Consider the following 24,409-nt stretch of genomic DNA (forward strand, 5'->3'; position numbering starts at 1 on the left):
CTGCTCAAAAAAAAAAAAAAAAATAGAAGTTGATACCTAATACTGCTCATAAACACAGTAATTTTCGAGGTATTTCAATTGGATTTGGAGGTACAAAAACCATACAGATCAAGTGTACCTAACAGTTTTAAGTGTAATATGGTTTTGATTAGTGCTAGGTTACATTGATCTGTTTGTGTCTGTGAAATTGCCTTAAAATTACTTTGTGTATAAGTAGCATTAAAGCCTAAAATGTTCAACACATGAAAAATTTAAAGAAAGTGTCAATTTCTTTGGCTTATTGTTCATTGTCATTGATTGTTTGTTTAGATATCCTGAGAAAATTAAGGAATCGCTCCATCAAGCTCATTGCTTTGTGCCAGCTGGGATTGCAGCAGTATTAAAGGAGCGCCCACAGCTGTTGGCAGCAGCAGTGCAAGCATTTTATCTCCGAGATCCTTTAGACCTGAAAGCCTGCAGGACCTTTCGTCATTTCCTGCCTGAGACTCGTGTGCTCACATCGGTATAGATTACGTACATTATTTGCAGTTTAACTGTTATTAATGTCTGTAGCCTCATGAATATTCTGATTCTTAATGTGGACTTGCATATATACATACCGCAGGTAAAATATGTATTGAACACGTCACCATTTTTCTAGGTAAATCTATTTCTAAAGGAGCTAGTGACATGAAATGTTCACCACATGTTGGTAACAACCCATGCAATCCATATGTGCAAAGAAGCCAAAACAAATAGGTTTAGAAATTGTTATGTGTAATAAAATGGAATGACACAAGAAAAAAGTATTGAACACATGAGGAAAGGGAGGTGCAAAAAGGCATTGAAAACCAAGACACCAGCTGAAATCTGGTTTCTTTGTATGTATGGATTGCATGGATTGCTGCCGTCATATGGTGACAATTTCATGTCAATAGCACCTTTAGAAATATATTTACCTTGAAAAAATGGTGACGTGTTCAATACTTATTTTAACCCCTGTTTGTGGGATATATGTACTCACTTTTGTTGCCAGCGGTTTAGGCATTAATGGCTGTGTGTTGAGTTATTTTGAGGGGACAGCAAATTTACACTGTTATACAAGCTGTACACTCACTACTTTAAATTGTAGCAAAGTGTCATTTCTTCACTGTTGTCACATGAAAAGATATAGTGAAATATTTACAAAAATGTGAGGGGTGAGGAGTATTCTGGAAGTATGGTGTCAGTCTAATGCAGAGAGAGTATTTCCTATAAAACAATGTTATCTGTGAATGTACTATATGAGGATTGAGCACTTACAGTTTGGTTTTCGGCATTTACAGACAAGGTTAAGAATGCTGGCCATTGTCTATGAAAGAAGAACTATAGAACTGTGGGTGTTCATGCTGGTTTGATCATTGACATGGAGCTGTATTTGTATTGCATGTGTGTTTTCACAGACCCCCTACCACTTGTTATCACTAACTGATTTAAGATTGTACATTTCTGGTAAATCACAAGGTAAAAGACAGAAGCAGGATACTCAGCTGTATGCAAGATGTGTACACACAGCTCAGAGCATAGAGCCCAGACACCAGGATTTATATGACTTGTATGACAACTGTCATCTCTGGGTCAGCATCATCGTACAGGAAGTACATACTGACTCTGGGTGATGCCCACAAAATGATAGCTCCAGCCTTCTGTTTAGAAACGTTTATGAAGGTACTGTCAGGGAGTTTACTGTGACCTCTGGCACTGGTAATAAATACCTGTATCTGTTGCACTCACACATTATCTAGTATGCATGCAATCAAAATGACCAAATATATCTAAACCTGAGTCTGCTTTTCCATCATTATTGTTCAGCATCTTATGAAATATGGATGTACAGTAAATACCAGCATATGCCCCTTTTTATTTTAATGCTTTTATTTTCCTAACTTTCCTATACCTAGGTGACATTTACAAAGTGTTTGTATGCTCAGCTTGTCCAGCAGAGGTTCCAGCCTGACAAACGCAGTGGATATACTCTTCCTGCCCTTTCACATCCTAAGTATAAAGCATATGAACTTGGAATGAAGCTGGTAATTGATCAGTTTTCCCATGATTAATTTTATATTTTACTAAGATTTGCTACTTCTAGTGGTTACTATCTTGTTTTTTCAGCATCAACTATAAGAGGTCATTCACACCAGCCAGCATACTACAATGTGTGTTTTATAGGGGTGGTGCGAAGCATTTCACTATTTACTTTGCACACCGCACTGCATTGTGGTGATGTATGATCAGGTGCACAGGGTTAAAATGCAGATCTGCTCCTTCTCTCGCTTTTCCTTTTTTTTTTTTTTTTTTTTTTTTTTTTTTTTTTTGTGCACCTTAACACACTTTTTTTATGGTGTAAACAGGGCATGTAGAAAACAATTGTTTCTATGTACCCTAACATTGAGTGTTTTATCTATGCAGATCAATGCAGCTCAATAGATATGGTTTGAACGGACATGGTCTGTGTGCTGTGAAGACAATCCCAAGTCTAAACTATTCCGTGCTGCCTGATAACCTCCAATTAGATTAAACGTTTTCTGCATCACTCACTATGCATGTTTGAGTCTGGTTGTAATGAGAAACTTAGAATAATTCTTACCTAATACTGATGTATAAACTACTGTTCTTGATTGTTTGGTAAGAGTGATAGCTATTCATCTCCCCCAAAGCTATGTGATGGTGTGCAGTTTTTTGCATCCCTTTTGGTGAACAGAGATGAGGTTTGAGGGAAAGGTAACAGTGCTGACTTCACTATATTATTAAGATTTAGCTTGGCATTTTTCATGTGCTGAAATGTGTAGCTTTACTGGTTTGATTAAACCAAATATGAAATGTTTAGCCTAAGGACTCATTTACACTTGCTTTGACTTCAACACACATTAAAATGCCTACCTCTTCTTCAACATGCTTTTTTTTTTTTTTATGTGTTTTTGATGCTTACGTGATGCTTCAAGGATGCTTTTTAATAAAGCTTGGCAGATGCCCTGTGCATATATTGATTTTCTATTTTGTTTTAAAGGGGCCCAGTAGAACCCTGGCTTAGTAGTACCCCCCCCCCCCCCCACTCAGCAGATACCCTGCTCCTTAGTACCCCTGTTCAGCATTGGTACCATTTGTTCAGCAAATCCCCAGCTTATTATTACGCTTGTTCAGAAGATCCCCTGCTCAGTAGTACCCCCTGCTCTGTTGATGCCCCACTCAGTAGTACCCCAATCTTTACTGATCCTTGGCTCAGTAGTAACTCCCTGCTCTGCTGATCCTTTCTAGGTTGTAACACTACAAAATGTGAAATTCCAAGAGGTGAATACTTATGCAGAAAACTGTGTAATATGTTGTTCTACCTCCTTTCATGTTTAGGCACATGGCTTTGAGATTCTGTGTTCAAAATGTACTGCATCACCTATGGAGGTCACAAAACAGCCCTGTAAAAGCTCACTGTGGACCGGATTCCTGAATTCTTTGAAAAATAATGATTTCTTCAAGGTATATTTTAGGAGTTTGTTGTATGTATGTATGTATGTATGTATGTATGGTGATATTTTTATAAGAAATGCTTGACTTGTAGGAAATGTGTGGTGTGTGTGTTTTTTTTTTTTTTTTTAAGGAATGTAAATTTATTTTACATCTGTACATGGGACAGCCATCTTTACTGATATCACTGGCTCTACTTTATTCTTCACATATATTGGATTTATACATAAAGCCATCTATAGCCAAATGCTGTTTTTTTGTTTTGTATAGATTGGGGATTGGATAGAACCTTGGAAAAGCTGTTTTTTGTTGTTGGGGGGGGTGTGTGTGTGTGTGTGTGTGTTTTGTGTTTTTTTTTTTTTCTGGGGAGCTTCACCTTCTTGGTTTGTCCTAATGACCATTGCAATCAAACATTTTATGGTTGACTCTGAAACAGGAGGTAAAGGGAAATGTTGCAACAAGAACTCCCCTTACTTTGGAGAGCTTTCCTCTGACTCACTGTTGTGTCTCTGTGGCAGTAAGTGAAGGGAAATCTCCCCGGTGGTACACTACAAAAAAACAAACTGTTGTGGTTTACCTATTTCCTGCTCCATTTAGGCTACAAATCCATCCTAATACAGTAAGTGCCCTTCCTTTTTAATAGTGATTTTTCTACCTCTTTCTTGTCTGTCTGACCCTGTGATTATCTCTCTCCCCACCTCTTCCCCTCTATTCCGTAATCCTGTCCTGTACATCATCCAGAAACATATTTTGTTACAGCCACATTTTTCCCCATTTGCTTTTCAGCCTCAAACCAACACTCCCACTGCACCTAAACACGGACTCCCCATGCCCTTAACTCACATCAATAGCACCCCTGACCTTCAAAGGAAGGAAGAAGACACACTGGGGTCCCTGGTCACTTATTACCTGCCACTAAACATTGGCCGTCTGGATGACTAACAGAGCAATTTTCCACAATTACATGGTGGCAGTACTGATGGCCTGAGCAGTAACAAGCTCATTTAGAACAGCCCTAGTCTCTACCCTTGGCAAGGAACTGCTCTAGCAAGCACACCAACCCTGACATCCACTCCCAAGACATTCACCCTGATGATCATACAGAGCAATCCCAACTCGGGACTTCTGCAATGGGGAGCCTGGAAGCATCAATGCTGGGGTGGGCATTTGAGAGAGCAGAGTTTTCTATGTGTAGGTGCAAGGACAAATGTGAAAGGGAGCCAGGAGTCACGTGTTCCTATGACCTCTCGCCCGCGCCTCTGTGCTCCTTCCTCTGCCCAGCTCCAGGAGATCCAGCCCCTGCACTGCGTGAGCAGGACAGATCAAGCTAAAAGCTAAAGGACACTGGAGCCATGGGACTCTATGCTTCCTCCCTTCATGCTTACATCACATGCCAATCCCAACTCCCCACTCTCAGCATACACATTCCTTTCTGCCCATCTCACCGTGCACACCCCTGAGCACAGCACATCCCTTCTCAATCAGCAGACTTCCACTTGCAGCATTCCCTCCCACCTGGTCACAGCTTAGCCCATCAACTTCTATACACACAAGCACATCCACTGCATTTGCATCTTCCCCTGAACACATCACCCCACAGTTGCTGACAGACATCCTCCCCTGCTTCCTCACGAATCCCCCACCCTTTTCCCATTCTTAACAGCACCACCTCAACCACAGCTAACAGCCCATCACTCCCTGCCCACCAAATATCACCCTCAAAACAAAAAACCCACCTAACAGCAGATCCTTCTATAGCCTGCACCTTGCCACTGACACTTTGACCCACAACACTCCCTTTATCCCCAGGGACCATAATGTCCAATAATGGCAGATATCACTCATCTGCCCCCTTCACTACCCCAGCCACCACATACTGCCCGTCATCAAATGCTCCACGCTCCTCTTTCACTGTAACCACATTACTCTACTGCATATACTACCTGTCTTTATACCCTCTGCAATTTTTACTACACATACTGCTTGCTGTCATACACTTTGGGGTTGATTTACCAAAGGTGAATCCACTGTGCACTACAAATACACTGCAAGTGCACTTGGAACTGTAGATCAGAGGGGGACAGGCAAAGGAAAAAAAACAGCTTTTTTGATAGGATGTTAGAAATCAGCAGAGCTTCCCCTCATTTCAGATCTTCCCCTCAGATTTAGTGCAACTGCACTTCCAAGTGCACTTGTAGTGCGCAGTATATTTGTCTTTAGTAAATCAACCCCTTTGTGCTACTCTTCTGCATATACTGCGTAAAGTCATACCCTTCACGCTACTCTTACACAAATGGCCCACTCTGTTACTTTCATACATGCCTATCCTGCACACACTGCTCACTGCCATACCCTCTACACTACTGTCCTACACATACTGCCTGCTGTCATATTCTCCTCCCCAGTTCCCTCTATCAAACCCTTCACATTCCTCTCCTGTACACACTACCCAATGACATACTATCCTTGACTCCTTTTCAAGTATTAGCCACCATCATATCAACCACACTCCTATTCTGCGCACACTGCCCAGTGCCATACATGCTGCCTCCTCTAATAGCCGCTGTACTCCTCTCGTACAAACTCCCCTCAGTCACTCAATTCCTACACATGCTGCATGCTGCACGCCTCTTCTGCACATACTGCCCTCCATCATACCAACGGCACTTCTCTACTGAAGTTGCTGCCCAATTTCAAACCATCCTTTACTACTCTCTCACTCCTTTCCTGCACTTCTTAATATACCCAACCCCGTCCATTTGGAACATGGACACGTTTGCTGGTATGCTTTTAACAAAATAAAAATCATAGAATAAAATGTAAAATGCACGTACAAGATAACTTTAGTGTTAACAGTACAATAGTAACTCATAATATATGATCATGCTACTTTCCATAAAATATTTGTCATCTGTAATTTGTTTTATATGTCATTGGTCATATGCTAGTATTGTATGGTTATGTGTTGAAATGATTTGATAGTGTATTACCATGCAGACTTTTAATAGAAAAATTTGCTGTTGGTGATACTTGATGTTCGCTGTCTCTGTAAATTTAGGGTGAAATGGAGGGGTCTGCAAGATATTGTGAACTTCTGAAGAAAGCCGAAATGTATTTCCAGCAATCACTATTTAAACCTAGCAGGTAATTCTATCATTCTATCTAGCTATCTTCATTCACAGATTTGAGACTATATATTTTTTTTTTTATGCTAGGCTGTTATATACATATTTATACCTCCTAAAAAGAAGATGGTTCTCTCTCTTTCTATATCTATAGAATAAATATATATATATAATATATAATCTCTATCTCTAATCTCTATCTATTATCTCTATCTATTGGGGACGGAAAGTATTCAGACCCCCTTAAATTTTTCTCTCTTTGTTATATTGCAGCCATTTGCTAAAATCATTTAGGTTCTTTTTTTTCCTCGTTAATGTACACACAGTAACCCATATTGACAGAAAAACACATAATTGTTGACATTTTTGCAGATATATTCAAAAAGAAAAACTGAAATATCACATGGTCCTAAGTGACCCTTTGCTGTGACACTCATATATTTAACTCAGGTGCTGTCCATTTCTTCTGATCATCCTTGAGATGATTCTACGCCTTCATTTGAGTCCAGCTGTGTTTGATTATACTGATTGGACTTGATTAGGAAAGTCACACACCTGTCTATATAAGACCTTACAGCTCACAGTGCATGTCAGAGCAAATGAGAATCATGAGGTCAAAGGAACTGCCTGAAGAGCTCAGAGACAGAATTGTGGCAAGGCACAGATCTGGCCAAGGTTACAAAAAAATTTCTGCTGCGCTTAAGGTTCCTAAGAGCACAGTGGCCTCCATAATCCTTAAATGGAAGATGTTTGGGACGACCAGAACCCTTCCTAGAGCTGGGTGTCTGGCCAAACTGAGCTATCGGGGGGAGAAGAGCCTTGGTGAGAGAGGTAAAGAAGAACCCAAAGATCACTCTGGCTGAGCTCCAGAGATGCAGTCGGGAGATGGGAGAAAGTTGTAGAAAGTCAACCATCACTGCAGCCCTCCACCAGTCAGGACTTTATGGCAGAGTGGCCCGACGGAAGCCTCTCCTCAGGCACTGCTCATCACCTGTCCAATACAGTCCCTACAGTGAAGCATGGTGGTGGAAGCATCATGCTGTGGGGGTGTTTTCCAGCTGCAGGGACAGGAAAACTTGTTGCAATCGAGGGAAAGATGAATGCGGTCAAGTACAGGGATATCCAGGATGAAAACCTTCTCCAGAGTGCTCAGGACCTCAGACTGGGCCGAAGGTTTACCTTCCAACAAGACAGTGACCCTAAGCACACAGCTAAAATAATGGAGTGGCTTCACAACAACTCCGTGACTGTTCTTGAATGGCCCAGCCAGAGCCCTGACTTAAACCCAATTGAGCATCTTTGGAGAGACCTAAAAATGGCTGTCCACCAACGTTTACCTTCCACCCTGACTGAACTGGAGAGGATCTGCAAGGAGGAATGGCATTTTTTTATATATATATATATATATATATATATATATATATATATATATATATATATATATATATATATATTTATTTATTTCTATCTAATATATAAAATCAGTAGGATTGGTACCTCATGTTTGATCAGTTCTTACAAACACACATATAACAGGTGTGCATGTACTCTTCCGAAATGTAATTGTTTGCTGATGCATTGATATGTCCTACTACCCTTACTCTAATAATATTAACTCTTCTTAGTTTGGTTTACAATTCAAAACAAGTAATGCTTCTATGGACAGACCTTCTCCATCAAAGGCTGCTGCAAAATAAGTCTTGCACTGGAGACTGTATATGTTAAGCTTATCAAGCTATGCAGAGAAGAAAAGGTTTACATCTGCATTACAGATCCTTATGGTTTAGCAAGCATAAACACACATTTCTATTGGTCAGCATGTCAGTCATCATAGAACTGAATACATGATTTAAACACAAGATTTTATGTATGTGGTGTATTGTGTGTAAATAATTTGGGATGGTGTAAATCTTCATTCAGTATGTACTTCTCAATCTCATAGTTCAGCAATGTTTAGCACCGGTGAAGAAATCCTGAGCTTGCTTAATATACTGCCTGTGAACGTGGAAGAGATGAAGAAAGAGGAAGCCAGTCTTCCACCAGATGAAGGTACATTGCCATGCCTTTTTTTTTTTTTTTTGTTTTTTTTTTTTTTGTTTTTTTACATAAAAAAAAATGAGAGAATTTAGATTTGTTGAGTCTCACCTTTGTGTTCCCCCACTATTGTGGTAACTATAGCATTGTTGGCTAGGCATATTAAATAATTGGGTAAACATTGGGGCACATACATTACTACATGGTTTTTGCTTCTTGATCACCACAGCCTCCTGGGAGAACTGGGTGCTCAAAATCCAGCTCACAATGGACTGGAGCTCTTTTTCATGGGATTTCGAGCACCCAGCTCTGCAGGAAGGTGACGGTGACGTCCCCTGTGCCTCCTATATGTGTAGCAGGCCAACTGTCGGTTAAACTGAACTTTTAACCATTATATATTCACTGTTAGTGTACAGATATGCATTTAGTCATATTTATACTTATTCTGCATTGTGCCACTTTGAACTATAATATGCTCATTTTGTTGAAGATGACAGCTGGTTGGACGTTTCACCAGAACAGTTGGAACAGATCTTACAGGATGCTGCAGGTTCGAGGGAAACTGTGCTCCCACCAACCTCTGACAGTGCCCACAATTACAACTTGGCTGAAGTAACCGATAGCATGAAGGCTTTTATTTCAAAGGTGTCATCACATGAAGGAGCAGAGGTGCCCTGGTATGTGTCTAATTATATATTGTGTTTTTGCCTTCTTGGACATCAGCACTTGGTGTCCTGAGAATTCCCACAGTCTCAGACTTTTAACTGCAAACAGGGGGATGGAATGATCTATAAGAGAAGCTCAAGCAGAGTGCTCCTACAAAGTGCTTCAACCATAAACCAATATACATTTGTACAGAGTGCACTGAGGGACCTCCTTGATTATATAATGAAGGAAGAATTTCTGAGCCAAAGGAATATAGCCTACGTTGGGTTACTCTGTTCCAGTGACTGATACCTTTTCACTGCATTGTCTTAAAAAATAATACAGATTCTTAAAAGAAAGGGTTTAACTTTATTTATCACATTGCACTACAAATTTTAATTTTGTTATTTTTGGAGGCCGTACATTTTATATTATGACAATCACTATGCTTGCTCCTTACTAATCCAGGTTTCCTTCTGAAGCACCAATCACATTTGATGTTGACTCATTTACAAGCGCCTTGGAAAAAATACTTGGTGAGTATTTATGACTTACTGTTGCATTGTGCTACCTTTTGTTTGGCAAATTTTAAGTAATCCTATTAACATTCATGTTTCACTTGCATTGCCAAACCACAAAACAAGACAAACGAATGCTTCTGGGCTCCAGCGTGTGACTTGAGGCCAAACTCCAGCATAAAATTCTTTCTTGATTTTATTGTTAGTTTAGTTAGCTTTGATTAGACTTGGAGGAAAAAGAAATGTTCCATTGCTGGTGACCCCTTTGATGAAACCTGACGGGGGTATATGCCCTAATTATCTGTGGGGAAAAAAAAAAAGTTGGGCATCAACATCTAGGTGAGTTTTTCATTAGAGAATCCATGGTACAGCCCCACAATTTGTTCACATTTGATCTGATGCTCAATGGTACACTGTAGTGACGCAAGAATTTTGAACTTTTATCTGAAGATGTCTGCATCTTAACTTGCTGGCAGCTTCTAAATTGGATAAGTGCAAGGGGATTATTTGGACCATATTTTCATCATTTTCTTCAGTTTGACTTGGTTAGGTTTATAATTGTTTCACTTTTAGCCAGCAACATTTCCGTGTATAGATTTTAAAAGCTACATATCCCAAATAACGATATATTTTTAGAGTCTGTTACTCTTCCTCCAAATATAATAAATTCAGTTGGTCAGTTTTGATTTAATTTATATTTGACTTGTTTTCCTGAATCTTTTCATGCATTTTTCTTACAGGTCCCAGTCCAGAAGAGCTGGATTCTGATGATCTAGAGTCTGAGGAGGATTTTGACTTGCTAGATAGTGATGAGGACGTGGATGGCAATGAAGATTCACCCCTGGGTGCAGACACTCTAAAAAGCTTGCATTCCTATATGGATGTATTAGACAGAGAACTGGCACACACCAACATTGGCAAAAGTTTCGCCAAGAAGAAAAATGAGGTGAGATTGTTACATTGATTAGTAACAAGGAACATATTTTACACATTGGTTACAAATTTTTGTGTTCCATTTATTAGGGAACACAGGCATAATGATAAAGCTTGTTGTGTATCTAGTTCTTTAAAGTAACCTCTCAGGATGGAAAACTAGGAGCTGCTACTGCTGCTGGTTTTTTTTTTTTTTTTTTTTTTTTTTTTTGAAGGTTCAGACTGTATGTCCTAATCCTTGTTTCTTCCCAGCTTTGAGTCACTGACTGGAATAAGCACATTCATATCAGGTGCTGGACACTGGATTTGCACATCTTGGTTTAGCTCAGTTTCTCTGGAAGTAGAAAAGTAGGGATAAGAATTACAGCTCTGGAGTCTACTCCAAACACAAGTCGGCAATACCAGCTTCTATCCTGACACATACTCTTCTTTCTTTATTACTAATATTTAAATTATAATTTTTATTTTCTTTTTTAAAGTGATCTTGCACATAACCCCAATGGCTATGGTGACTTAAACAATGACAATATCTAACTAGGAGAAAATACTATTTATATTGGTGATGAAAAATATATTAAATAAACCTTGTATTAGTAAAAACAAAATAAACTGATATACAACTTCAAACCAGTAATAAACTGATTGCAACAAAGTGCTTGAATGTGCAAAAATATTCCATACAAAGTGCAAAAGTGTTCAAAAAAAATATAAATCTTCAAAGAGGTCAGCTGCAGCCATATTGGAGAAGGCTGCAGCAACAAGTAAAGAAGTAGAAAACTGCTCAGGAAAAGAAGAATAGCACGACCTCAATACCTACCCAACAAGTATTTACAAAGGCACAATGAGTAGGTATGCCATTTGGGCATAAAAGGACAAGCACGGGAAACTCAATCCAGGAGGATTCACCCCAGCATATGAAGTCTCTGCACTGATCCTGAGCAGATACCGGGTTGGAGGTGACCAATACTCTTTCCATCAAGTACCCATCCTCTATCACGACTGAGTCTGGGCCCCGATATCGAGGTGTTCGTCCAAGCAATGGACTAAGGCATTTATTTATGACCTCGAGGTAAGAGCATTGAGAGCACATTGAAGGAGTGTTGTTACCATTTGAACCACAGTCAACATGCTAAGTTTTCTTGTATCTGACTGTGAAGATTCCTGAACTTTTTGCACATTGGAATTTTATTTTGAACTTTGGTATCCTATTTGATACACTTGCTGCAACTCTGCACACCTCTTTGAATATTTATATTTTTTTGAACACTTTTGCACTTTGTATGGAATATTTTTGCACATTCAAGCACTTTGTTGCAATCCGTTTATTACTGGTTTGAAGTTTTATATCAGTTTATTTTGTTTTTACTAACACGAGGTTTATTAAATATATTTTTCATCACCAATATCATTGGTATTTTTTCTAGGGCTGAAACAACTGATCGATTAATTGGCAACTAATCGATTATGAAATTAATCGATTACTATTTTCATAATCGATTAATCAGCCAGTAACATAATGGGATTAAAAAAAAACTAAAATGAGCCCTTTATAGTACAAAAAGAGAAAATCGCTACTGTAAATATTACTTTCACAGTTTTACAGTAAAAAAATGAACCTCTTACAGTAGTGATTATCTGCTTTTTTTTTTTTTTTTTTTTTTTTTTTTTTTTTTTTGTACTATAAAGGGCTAATTTTATTTTTTTTTAACCCCATTATTTTACTAAACGTCTTAGACCTGGTTCACATCTATGTGTGTTTTTTGGTGCTTTTTGCAGAAATGCACTACAGTTCATTTACATGGTTTCCTATGGGACACATTCACATCCTATGCTTTTTTCAGCCGCTGCGTGTTTGGAAAGGGTCAGGGTCCTCAGGGACTTTTTTTTTTTTAAACGCAAAACTGTGTACTTTTTTGGTTCAATATACTTTGATGGAGAACCTGCAGAAAAGCATGTAATGCGTTTTTGCAGCAATTTGTGTTTTTAATCTGCCCAACAACAAATTGGCCAAAAAAATGCAAAAACGCAAATTGCAGCAGAATCACGTGTGCAAAAATCAAAAAAAGCACTGCAGAAACAGATCACAAGCAAACTGCATAGGTGTGTACCAAGCCTTATGCTGGCCACACAGATCAATTTTCAGACGAGAATATTCATGTGAAAAATCTTTATACATTCGCTGAATGAAAGAATGTTGTTTGAAATTTTCACTTGCTTTTAAAATGTTTAAAATGAATGTAATCGCTGAACGAAAACCACATACACTGTCTGAAAATTCCTTCGACCAAGAAGTTTTCTATTATTTCCAAATTTTCCCGTCACTGTGGTTGAAAATGAACGTCAATTTGACCCCACTAACAATTAGAAAATCGAAAACGAACGTTCTTAAAATTACATTTTTTTTTTGAAGGAAGACATTGTTTGTCTGTTTTTTTAATACAAAAATTTGATCTCTGAGTCTGATATTTACCAGATTCACTCTTTAATAGTGTATACAGTATATATCTCCTCTAATAGTATATACAGTATATCTCTTCTGTCTGTTATTCTCAGAGTGGATTAGAGATTTTGCTCCCTAACCATATAGTTGGTTATTTATATTTACCATTGCATAGAGATATTTAAGAATAAATTGCCTTTTTTTAAAAAAACTTTACATATTAACTAAATTATACACCACACTTTTTTTTATGTTATTAATCGATTAATCGAAACAATAATCGGCCAACTAATCGTTTATGAAAATAATTGTTAGTTGCAGCCCTAATTTTTTCCTAGTTAGATATTGTCATTGTTTAAGTCACCACAGCCATTGGGGTTATGCGCAAGATCACTTATAATTATTTATATACACTTTACTGATACAAGGTGATTTGTGATCACCATTGGATTTTGCAGCATTTCTATTCCCCCCATTTATTTTATTGATTTATTTTGTAGTTCACTTTAATAGCGCAGAGGTCCTTTACCAAAATGTACGTTATTTTTTAAAGGTCATAACCCTTGCTGACACAAATGGTCAGCATTAAGAAGCCAGTACTTAACTTTTTGCTGAACATATATTTGTGGCAGCAAGAAAAGTGGGCTTGAACAGCCAGCTGCCGCACATATGCATCCATGGCAGCATGAGGTTGTGAGCTGAGAGCGTGCTCCCAGCATACTGACCAAGCTGCCAATGAGACAGGGTCCTGATTATGTGATCACTGTGAGGGACAATCACAGAAGCCACATGATACAGAAGCTGTGCCACCTCCCAGGTATTTAATCCCACTTAAAGAACTGCCAGGAGGCAGCATTAAAGGGTTAAAGTAAATTGAATTTCACTGCTTCTAACCAAAATATTTGCTCATGATGGTTACCTAATATGGATTGGCATAAAGCTGTAAGGTCCACTCTAATCGCCTCAGCTCTCCCACCTGTATACTCCTTCTGGACCAGAGCAATATTTGTATTTCTGCTTTTGGCTTATTAGTTGGCCATAATGTTGCAATTAATTAAACTGGCTATACATGGATCAAAATTTGGCTGGTTTAGCAGGGATCAACTTGTGTACAACCAGCTTGTCGTGTTTTTCCCAAACAATCAGTGCCATTGGCTATAGCTGGCAACACTGATCATTGTATGTGTGTCTAATTATTTTCTTTAGTTCAATGTATGGGCTGCCTTAAAAGAGAAGTATGGGTTTTTTGTAGTTTTGTACTTACCTAGGTGAATGCAGCACCAGTCCCCCGCCAGCTCTAACACTGAGAACCGTCACCACTCTCTGTTCTACCCCCTCCTCGCTCGCTCTAGCCCGCTGTCTGCTGAAAACGGGTGACAGGAGTGCAAAACGACCTGTAATCCATAGGAGAAGTACAGCCAAACAAGATTTGGCTGCACTTCTCCTTTTAAAGTGGTTCTAATGGCAGAAGGTTTTTTTTATCTGAATGCGTTCAGATAAAAGAACCTTCTGTGTGCAGCAGCCTCCCTAAAACTCACCTGAGCCCCATCTCATTCCTGCAATGTTGCACAAGAGCCTCGGCTGTCTGGGAATCTCCCTCCTCCTTGGCTGAGACAGCAGTAGGCACTATTGGCTCCCGCTGCTGTCAGTCAAAGCCAGCAAGTCAATAAGGAGAGGGGGGTGAGGCTAAAGGCTCTGTGTCTGAATGGGCACACAGAGCAGTGGCTCGGCTCGAGTGCCCCCATAGGAGGATCTGGGCTGCTCTGTGCAGAATCACTGCACAGAGCAGGTAAGTATAACATGTTTGTTATTTTGAAACAAAAAAAACAAGACTTTTTAATATCACTCTAAAGCGGAGTACCACTCACTTTTGAAAGGTGGTCTTAAATTAAAGACCACCCCTCGTTTTTGAAAATATATATATATATATATATATATAATTTTTTTTTTTTTTTATGTTCATGTCCGGTGCCACCCCTGACTGCACGTCCCTAACTTCCATTCCAGCCAGGCCGTGGCGCAGGACGTCATGTCCTCATGTGTGGCGAGCCCCCCCCCCCCCCCCGCCGCTGTCTTCTGGGAGCTGTATGTGTCCCAGAAGACAAGCTGGCCATTCACAAAGCGACTTGCGCATGCAAAGGCTCCACTGCCGGTTTCCCCCTAGTTACAATAGCGCCTGCACTCGATCCGATGGACGGGTCAGCCTCGGGAGGGCCAAAATAGCAGGCTCCCTGGACAGGTAAGTGTCCTTATTAAAAGTCAGCAACTACAGTGTTTGTAGCTGCTGACTTTTAAAAAAAAAATGTTTGTGGCAGGAACTCCGCTTTAAGATAATGTGTGGTGTGTGTTGTGTGTTTTTTTTTTTTTGTTTGTTTGTTTTTTGTTTTTTCATGGTTGTGTACTCAAGATGAGTCTGTCCGGGAGCAGCACGGTCCGAGATCCCTCAGAGCAGTCATTAGCCGTAACTCAATGTAGGGTGAAAACAACAGACTGTTTATTGAAACACAGGTACAAACAGAACTGAATTCAGGATGGGCTAAACTGTCCAATCAGCAATAAGGTACACACAAGCATTGAAACATTTGAACAATAGACCACCTTATCAGCAGGGAGGGCAGAGGGAGGAATTCCTCCACCTCCCCTCTCTGCCCCGCCCCCGATTTACATCTCAGGAACACCAATACAAACATCCATCCCATAATACACTTCTCCTGATGCCGCGTACACACGACCGGACTTTACGGCATACTTGGTTCGGCGGACCGGAGTCCGTCGGACAATTCGATCGTGTGTGGGCTCCAGCGGACTTTTTTTCGACAAAAGTTTGACGGACCTAGAAATAAAACATGTTTCAAATCTTTTCGACGGACTCGAGTCCGGTCGAAAAGTCCGCTCGTGTGTATGCTAGTCCAACAGACAAAAACCGACGCTAGGGCAGCTACTGGCTATGAACTTCCTTGTTTTAGTCCGGTCATACGTCATCGCGTACAAATCCGTCGGACTTTGGTTGATCGTGTGTAGGCAAGTCCGTTCATTCGGAAAGTCTGTCGAAAAGTCCGCAAGGCAAAGTCTGCCGTAAAGTCCGCTCGTGTGTACGCGGCATGACGCACCCCAAACGATCCCAGCAAAGAGTCCAACAGCATGAGACAACACACAATATATACATATATACAAGATTCCAGTTTGGATGTACAGCAAGTCCGACTAGCACAGATCAGACTGGGGTTCTCGGTCACCCTGTACCCCTATGGTCACCAGTCATCTCTATGATCGTTGGAGGCCCGGGCGCGATGTTATGACATCACGCCCGGACTCCGCATTGTAAACAAAGCCGCGATCGCAGCTGTCAGCATGAGATCGGAGAATTTTTTTTTTCCTGGAGGAGAGATGTGGGGTCTTATTGACACCGCATCTCTCCATAAAGAGGACCTGTCACGATAGATTCCTATTACAAGGGATGTTTGCATTCCTTCTAATAGGAATAAAAGTGATAAAAAAAAATGTAATGTAAAAAAAGTGTAAAAATAAAAAAAAATTAAATAATTTTAAACTCCCCTGTCCCCGGTAGCTCGCGCTCAGAAGTGAACACACACGTAAGCCCCGCCCACATATGTAAACATCGTTCAAACCACACATGTGAGGTATCGCCGTGTGCGTTAGAGCGAGAGCAATAATTCTAGCCCTAGACCTCCTCTGTAACTTTAACTGGTAACCTGTAAAAATTTTCAAAGCGTCCCCTATGGAGATTTTTAAGTACCGAAGTTTGGCGCCATTCCATAAGTGCGCACAATTTTAAAGCATGACATGTTAGGTATCTATTTACTCGGCGTAACTTCATCTTTCACATTATGCAAAAACATTGGGCTAACTTTACTGTTTTGTTTTTTTTTTTTTTTACGCACAAAACTGTTTTTTTCCCCAAAAAAACGTATTTGAAAAATTGCTGTGCAAATACCGTGCGAGATAAAAAGTTGCAATGACCGCCATTGTATTCTCTAGGGTTTTTGCTAAAAAAACATATATAATGTTTGGGGGTTCTATGTAATTTTCCAGCAAAAAAATTATGATTTTTACATGTAGGAGAGAAATGTCAGAATTGGCCTGGTAAGCAAGTGGTTAAATGAACCAAGGTAATTGCAGCACAGCAACAATGATTTTGGCACACCCTAGTTTTTATTGACACTGTTTTCTAAGTGTCAATTTAAAGTGGTTCTAAAGCCTTTATTTTATTTATTTATTTTCTTGTAAATAATAAACACATCATACTTGCCTGCTCTGTGCAATAGCTTTGAACAGAGCAGCCCCAATCTTCCTCTTTTCAGGTGCCCTGCCGGCACTTCTGGCCCCTCGCCCTTGCAAGCTCACTCCCGGGCCACCCTGTGTGTCTATGGGACACAGAGCATGCCTCAGTCCCACCCCCTGCTCCCTCCTCACTGGCTGTGATGGACAGCAGCAGAAGGCAATAGCTCCCATTGCTGTGCCTCAGCCAATGAGGAGAGAGAATCCCCGGAGAGTCTCCGCTCTCGTGCACATCGCGGGATCGGGATTGGGCTGAGGTAAGTATTAGGGGAGCTGCACAATGTTTTTTAGGTAAAAAATCTTCAGCCTTTAGAACCACTTCAAACAGCTGCAGGCCCTTCTTTCATATACAGCAGTATCCATCTAGAATTGGCTAATAATTGTGGCCATGGTGAAGGGCAATACCACACATGCCCTAGGTATTTAAATGTAGGGTTTTTTTTTTTTAGAGCTTATGCAGTATGTCCTAAATTCACAACTAGTTAGCAGAACCATAGCAAGGCACATGATAAAGGAGTTGGTAGCAGCAGCCAAAAGCAGTAGTCAAACATTGCAAAATTGACAATACAGTTAGTAACTTTATTGACCTATACCTTTATACACGGATACATGTCAATGTTATTTTATGGCTTTTGGAGAATATAGGCTCCTCTCCAATCACAAATTTTTGTCTCTGTACAGCATTCAGCATCCCATCCTAAGGAGGGCGATTACGGTAGCTCTGAAGAAGAGGTATGCCTAGAAGAGTCGGGTTTGGCTCCTGTAGACGTGGACTTGAATCTAGTGACCAATATCCTTGAATCCTACAGTTCCCAGTCTGGACTGGCTGGACCAGCTTCCAATTTATTACAGAGTATGGGAGTACACCTGCCTGACAACACTGACCAGGAGACATTTGATAATTCTTCTACGCACTGAGGACATAAGTACCTATTTATTCAGACTTCTTCACATATACTGTGTCACTCAAAAGCTATCTGCGGCAACTGATGCTTCTACCACATATAAAGAATAAATACCATGGACGATTTTATATATTGATCAGTGAAGTCTATTTTTGAGGCAGAAGTAAGTAGTCGGTCGTTAAATTTTAATTCACATGGAGTGCTTTGAGAATAAAAATGGCAAAAAATTTCCTAAATGTTAACAAAAAAAATAATTCAAAGTGCTTAAAACACTCCTTAGATTTACACAGTTTAGCCAGAAAGTACAACCATATGGATGACACCACTTACAGTTGAGGAATACAGTGGTGTGCTCTCACTGCTGACTGGGCAGTGAAAGAGCAGATACAGATCAGTTAGGTCATTGCTCTCTACTTGCTCTGCTTTCTCCTCCTATCATCATCTCCTTATTGAGACAAATGCGTGCAGTATACTGTACCTGTACAGCATGCTGTACCTGATTGGCTCCAAGTCCTGCCTGTCGCTCTCCCTGTCAAGGTGCTGCTGCATACATTTCAAGAGGCTAATATCAAGTCACATTCAGATGTTTACTTTAGATGGGTTTAACTCTTTATTTTAGAATATTTTGCTGCATTAGTTGTGTATCCTTTGCATCTGCCTAGATTTCAGCTTTAATAAGCTCTCACATTAGTTCAAGTGATAGTGTTAGATAGCTGTTATAAGCACCTTTTAAAGACCTATGGATGTCACATACAGCAGTTTGTTTAGCGCTTGTGAAGTTGGACAAATGCAGCCTGGTATTTGGTGCATTCAGCTTGCAATTAAAATCCGTTTCAGATGCTTCTGAGTTTCTTTAGCGGTTCTCCAAACCTCCTGCCATGCTGCTTTTGCAATTCTGTTGATTTGCATGGGAATGAAAGTAGTTTTGATGCAGCTCTTAATGTGTCCTAGAGCGTGGCTCACAAATGATATAATGTTCCTATTCTCCTAGCTGTACCATCATACACAATGTTACTGGTCATGTTTAGAAAGCCAGCATCTCCTATGGACATGTACTTGGCACCTACTTATCCACCTCCCAGCTTATGACTGATATAGAAGCACTTAATCCAGTCTGGCTAGAAATCAATCACAGTTTTAGGTAGGGCCAGGGGAATCCCACCATGCAGCTAGCTAGATAACTGTTGTAACTGCCAGCCAAGATGGCATAATATCACATTACCAAACCACGTGACAGAATATGTGGTGAGTGCACAAATTAGGGCTGGACAATCTCAGCAAATTTAAAAAAATAAATCTGTTTGAATAGTTCCTTTTTAGAGGGTTTAACTTGTGGTAAACTGAGCATCCCCAGGAAATGCATATTTATATTATATGAAAAAACTATGACAACTATTCAGAACCTGGTTTGTGCTAACACCATGACCCCTGGAACCTGATTTATATGGGTTACACAGATATCAGACAAGATAGAGGAAATCCTTTAGGGCTTTTACATGATTCCTGGTTCTCTCTACCCTTGTATGAAGACAACACAATGTCATACTTTATATGTGAATACTTTTCTGTTTCTTTATTTTTTATTTTTTTTTGAAAAGTATAAAAAAATAAATAAATAAATAAATTTCCATGTCAAAAGTAATGCAACTTGCTTGTTTTCCAATATTTTATAGCAAATTAAATAAAATCTATAAATTAAACAAAAAAAAGTACATGCATTGTCTTCTGCTTACCATAGTCTAAATATAAAGTTTAAACGCAGTTTCAATTCATTGTCTGCCTGACTCTTCACATTACTATGAAACTTTATTCAATATTCTCTCTATGCAGATCAAAAGACGTAGGGCCTATTTGAATGGGCATTTGTTTGTTTGCTTCAGGTAGGTTTGAGATTGCTATACTAGTCAATTGGGCTAGAAAACCCACTTGAAGCAAATCAGCTGCAGATAATGCATCTGTCAGTTAATTCTGAATGATCTCCAATGCTTATCAAATTGACTCCATCAACACATACACTTATTGAAGTGTCTGGCACAATTTTCAAAATTTACTCTATAGCAGCCAATAGTATCTAGGTTTTCACTCTACAACTGTAATTTTCCTATGCAGCTTTCAATTTGGTTACTAATGGTGCCAAGGATAATCCAGGCTGATCCTGGGCGGATGTGCTGGGTGCATCGCACCCAGGCGCCACAGAGGTGGGGGTGCCAAAGTTCTCCCCTCCCTCCTTCCAGGGCCGGACTGGCCTACCGGGATACCGAGAAATTTCCCGGTAGGCCGCCTGCCCTGGGGCCGCTATGATCTGTGGCTGCAGCACACCCCTCCAGGCTCCCGCCTCCTTCTCTTGTTTGTCACACACAGCAGGAGCGCTGTGTGTCACGGAGCTGGGTCTGTGTGTGTTGTCAGCGGCGCTGTAACAAGGTCCCGTCCACCTAGACCAGCTCGTGTGATAGGAGATGAATCAGTGTTCCGCCTATCACATGAGCCAGTCTAGGGGGGCGAGACCTTGTTACAGCGCCGCCGACAACACACAGACCCAGCTCCATCACACACAGCGGGAGATGTCTGCTGTGTGTGTGATCCAGGGCAGGCTATGGCGAGTCTGCATTGATGGGCACAGTGAGTCTGCATTGATGGGCACAGTGAGTCTGCATTGATGGGCACAGTGAGTCTGCGATTATGGGCACAGTGAAGCTACGATTATGGGCACAGTGAGCCTGCGATTGTGGGCACAGTGGTAGGCTGAATTTGATGGGCACTGGTGAAACTGCATTGATCTCTTGTATTATGTCTGCAGTCTCTGACCATCTCCATGTAGTATGTCTGCAGTCTCTAACCATCTCCTGCATCATGTCCGCAGCCTCTGACACCTCCTGTATCATGTCCGCAGCCTCTGACACCTCCTGTATCATGTCCGCAGCCTCTAACCATCTCCTGTACCATGTCTGCAACCTCTGACCATCTCTTCTTTTGTATCATGTCTGCAGTCTCTGAGGGAGTTTGGTGAGGAGTCAAGAGTGGGAGTGCCGCCGGGATGGGGGTCATGGGAGAAGTCAGACATGTGTGGACTATGGAGAGGAGACTATAGGATAAAACCAGAGCCACCAAGCTGGAGCTGACTGACTGAGCCCTGCATGGTGCACCTGAGAGGAGGTCAGTGACAGCGCCGTCAGGCCAGTCTAAGGAGGAGTCACTGATGTAAGTGCGTGTGAATACAATAATATAAGCGGCACTGATATAAAGGTTTCCCACTTATAACAGTAACCCCCCCCCCTTATGCTTATATATAAATGATAAAGCCCTATGTGTTTTCATATCTGTCTTCTCTATGTATAATACACTCTTTAAATGTGCTTTAAAATGCATGGTTTTCCCTTACATGAACAAGAAAATAATGCCGTTATGCTGGTATGACATTTTTTCCAGGGCTGGTTTTTATTCCCAGTCAGGAGGGAGAGCTGTGTGTCACGGAGCTGGGTCTGTGTGTGTGTGGGTCCCACCCCCCTAGACCGGCTTATGTGATAGTAGATGGAACACTGATTGACATGTATCATAGGAGCCTCAAGCCGGTCTAGGAGGCGGGACTTTGTTACAGTGGCCGCCCGGGAGATTCAAATCCAAGCTCCATGACAGCAAGAGATCGTTTCCGCTCTATGTGATCCAGGGACACAGGAAGGCTGCAATTGGTGGACTGCATTTGGTGGGCACTGAAAAGGCTCAATTGATGGGCACTGGTAGGCTGCAATTGATGGGAACTGATGAGGCTGCATTTGATGCATTGATCTCTTGTATCATTTCTGCAGTCTCTGACCAGCTCTTGTACTATGTCTGCAGTCTCTGACCATCTCCTGTATCATGTCTGCTGTATGTCTGGGGCTCTTTCTAACAGAAGCCCTGTGTCCATCAGAGAGACCCCCCTCCAGGTCCCAAAAGTACTCTGCTTCTCTTCTGTATTTTGTTTATTGTTAAGAGATCGCGTGAGGATCCCAGGGTAATGAAGACTCCTTAGGGGAGCATCTCTGTGTTTGAGCCATTGCCATAGAAACATTTGTAAAGGGGAGGAGTTAGTAAGATGACCACGCCCATGTGGGGGCACCAGAAATATTTCTGCACCCAGGTGCCTGTGACCCTAGGATCGGCTCTGGGATAATCTTTACAGTCAATTAAGCTTTTGCATATCATTATTTGTACCTGTGATTTAATCAAAGCTTGCTACCCATACGCAGCTTAAATTGCAATTGGCTGAAATTTGAGCCATGGATGGCCCTGCCAGCACCACCCTGCTCAACAAAAATTTACTTAAATTTAAAAAAATTATCAGCCAAATAGTGACTGCATCCTATTAGATGTAATAACTGTTCAGGTATTTAGGTAGCTGTGAGTGTTATGGCTGCTTTAATATCATAGCTGGCAGTGGAGATTCCTCCATCCACACTGTTTAGCATGGATAGGGGAATCAATGCGGTCACTAATTACATCTCATTAACTGAAAGCCACTGCAAGCCTGACAAGATAGTGGGCTTGACAGTGACCACATCAGAATGTGTGTGTGTTTGTATCATTTTATATAATAAAATAACACATATATTGTTTTAGTAATATTGCATTTATTTTAATTTGGTAAAATTTTTGTTCAGTCCATGTTATAACCAGTTTCTTTATTACATCATTGTCCCATGAAACTTCAGGAAGAAACATCTATAAAAGGAAAACCAATTCTATTCATTTGTCCAGAGCACCAAAATGTACTTGTAAACAGAATGGTATAAGATCAATCCACTCATAGGTGACATTTCAGTTTTTGATAGTTGCTGTAGAGTTAGATCACCAAACAGGTCCTTACATCTATCAATGGTGAGATCAGTGATTGGACAGATCTGCATACTTGGAGAAGCCATTACAGGAGGATCCCAGTCTTCTTGTTGGACTTTTCATTTCCTACACTAAAGAGCTGAAAAAGAAGTGAGAACATCCAAGGTAGAGGTGAGCACCTAAAATGCCAAAATGGGCAAGGAGAAAGCTGGAAAGCATTTTAGGAAGATCTCATCACCAGGATCTCAATGGATATAATAAGCTAGTCCAAGTCAGACCACTTAACTCCACCTTTAACTGCAAATAAGTCACATTCAGATCCCTATGCTGGAGTTTGCCCTGAAAATTGAACAGTAGGCCAAGAATTCTCCCAGAACTTATAACTACTGAGGTAGTATCAGTTTTGCAATCATCAAGCATTAAACGACAGGCAAAACAAAAGATAGGGTTTGTGTTCAGGCACATTTGTTTTTTTTGATCAGATTTAGTTTACTGAAAAAAAAAAAAGAGCCTGAACTCAAGGCATCCAAGCACGTTGGTGAAACACAAGTGTAGATTGACTTACCTACTGAATGATTTGTAATTTATGTAGTGACCTACTGTATGTTCCCCTGCCAGGCAGAATAACAAGATCCCCGACTTCCATTGCAGTTAAACAACACAGCTTGGACTTAGACCAACAGTCCCCCAACCTGGTAATTGGACAGTGGAGGAGTACCTCTGTACTCTCCCTGCTCTCTCCTTATGTTAACAACCCCCCAGTGTTAGTGATGACACTGTGCACTGCAGCAAAGCCTAAATGAATGCCGGGGGGCCTTCTTATAGGAAGCTGATGAAGAGAACATTTCAGGGATCTATGACATCTATTTAAAATAAAATAATATTACTGAATCCATAGCTGTGTTAATTTAATTTTAATATGTGCCCCTGGGGTTCAGCTTTGATTAGCTATTGTTCTACCACTTACATTTAGGAATATCATATTCCTTACAGCCAAAGGTGAAGAGTACAGTATGTAAGGCATGTAAGCAGCCCATGTAACATCATGTCTAAATTGCAATTCTACTCTTTAACAGAAATAATCATGCCAATACATTCTCTGTGTGTACTGGTGTAAGCATGTATGACCGTACTGTCCTAAATACTATGCTAGCCTGTACAGGGTTAGCACAGCATTTATGCACACAATGCCACCTTATTCTGGTAATATCCAGCACATAC

At 40.6% G+C, this 24,409-nt stretch overlaps 1 protein-coding gene across 1 annotated transcript in view; it reads left to right on the forward strand.

Moving 5' to 3' along the window:
- ECD (ecdysoneless cell cycle regulator) overlaps positions 1 to 20,073 on the forward strand; it is a 28,667-nt gene extending 8,594 nt beyond the window's left edge. Inside the window, exons 6-14 of the mRNA XM_073596540.1 lie at positions 310 to 502; positions 1,920 to 2,048; positions 3,364 to 3,489; positions 6,536 to 6,621; positions 8,545 to 8,651; positions 9,127 to 9,313; positions 9,750 to 9,817; positions 10,540 to 10,745; positions 18,153 to 20,073. Of these exons, the coding sequence (XP_073452641.1) occupies positions 310 to 502; positions 1,920 to 2,048; positions 3,364 to 3,489; positions 6,536 to 6,621; positions 8,545 to 8,651; positions 9,127 to 9,313; positions 9,750 to 9,817; positions 10,540 to 10,745; positions 18,153 to 18,389 (1,339 nt within the window). The 3' untranslated portion in view covers positions 18,390 to 20,073. The remainder of the gene's footprint in view (positions 1 to 309; positions 503 to 1,919; positions 2,049 to 3,363; positions 3,490 to 6,535; positions 6,622 to 8,544; positions 8,652 to 9,126; positions 9,314 to 9,749; positions 9,818 to 10,539; positions 10,746 to 18,152) is intronic.
- The last annotated feature ends 4,336 nt before the right edge of the window (positions 20,074 to 24,409 follow it).

This window comes from Aquarana catesbeiana, linkage group LG08 (assembly GCF_042186555.1).
Source record: "Aquarana catesbeiana isolate 2022-GZ linkage group LG08, ASM4218655v1, whole genome shotgun sequence".
Classification (NCBI taxonomy): Eukaryota; Metazoa; Chordata; class Amphibia; order Anura; family Ranidae; genus Aquarana; species Aquarana catesbeiana.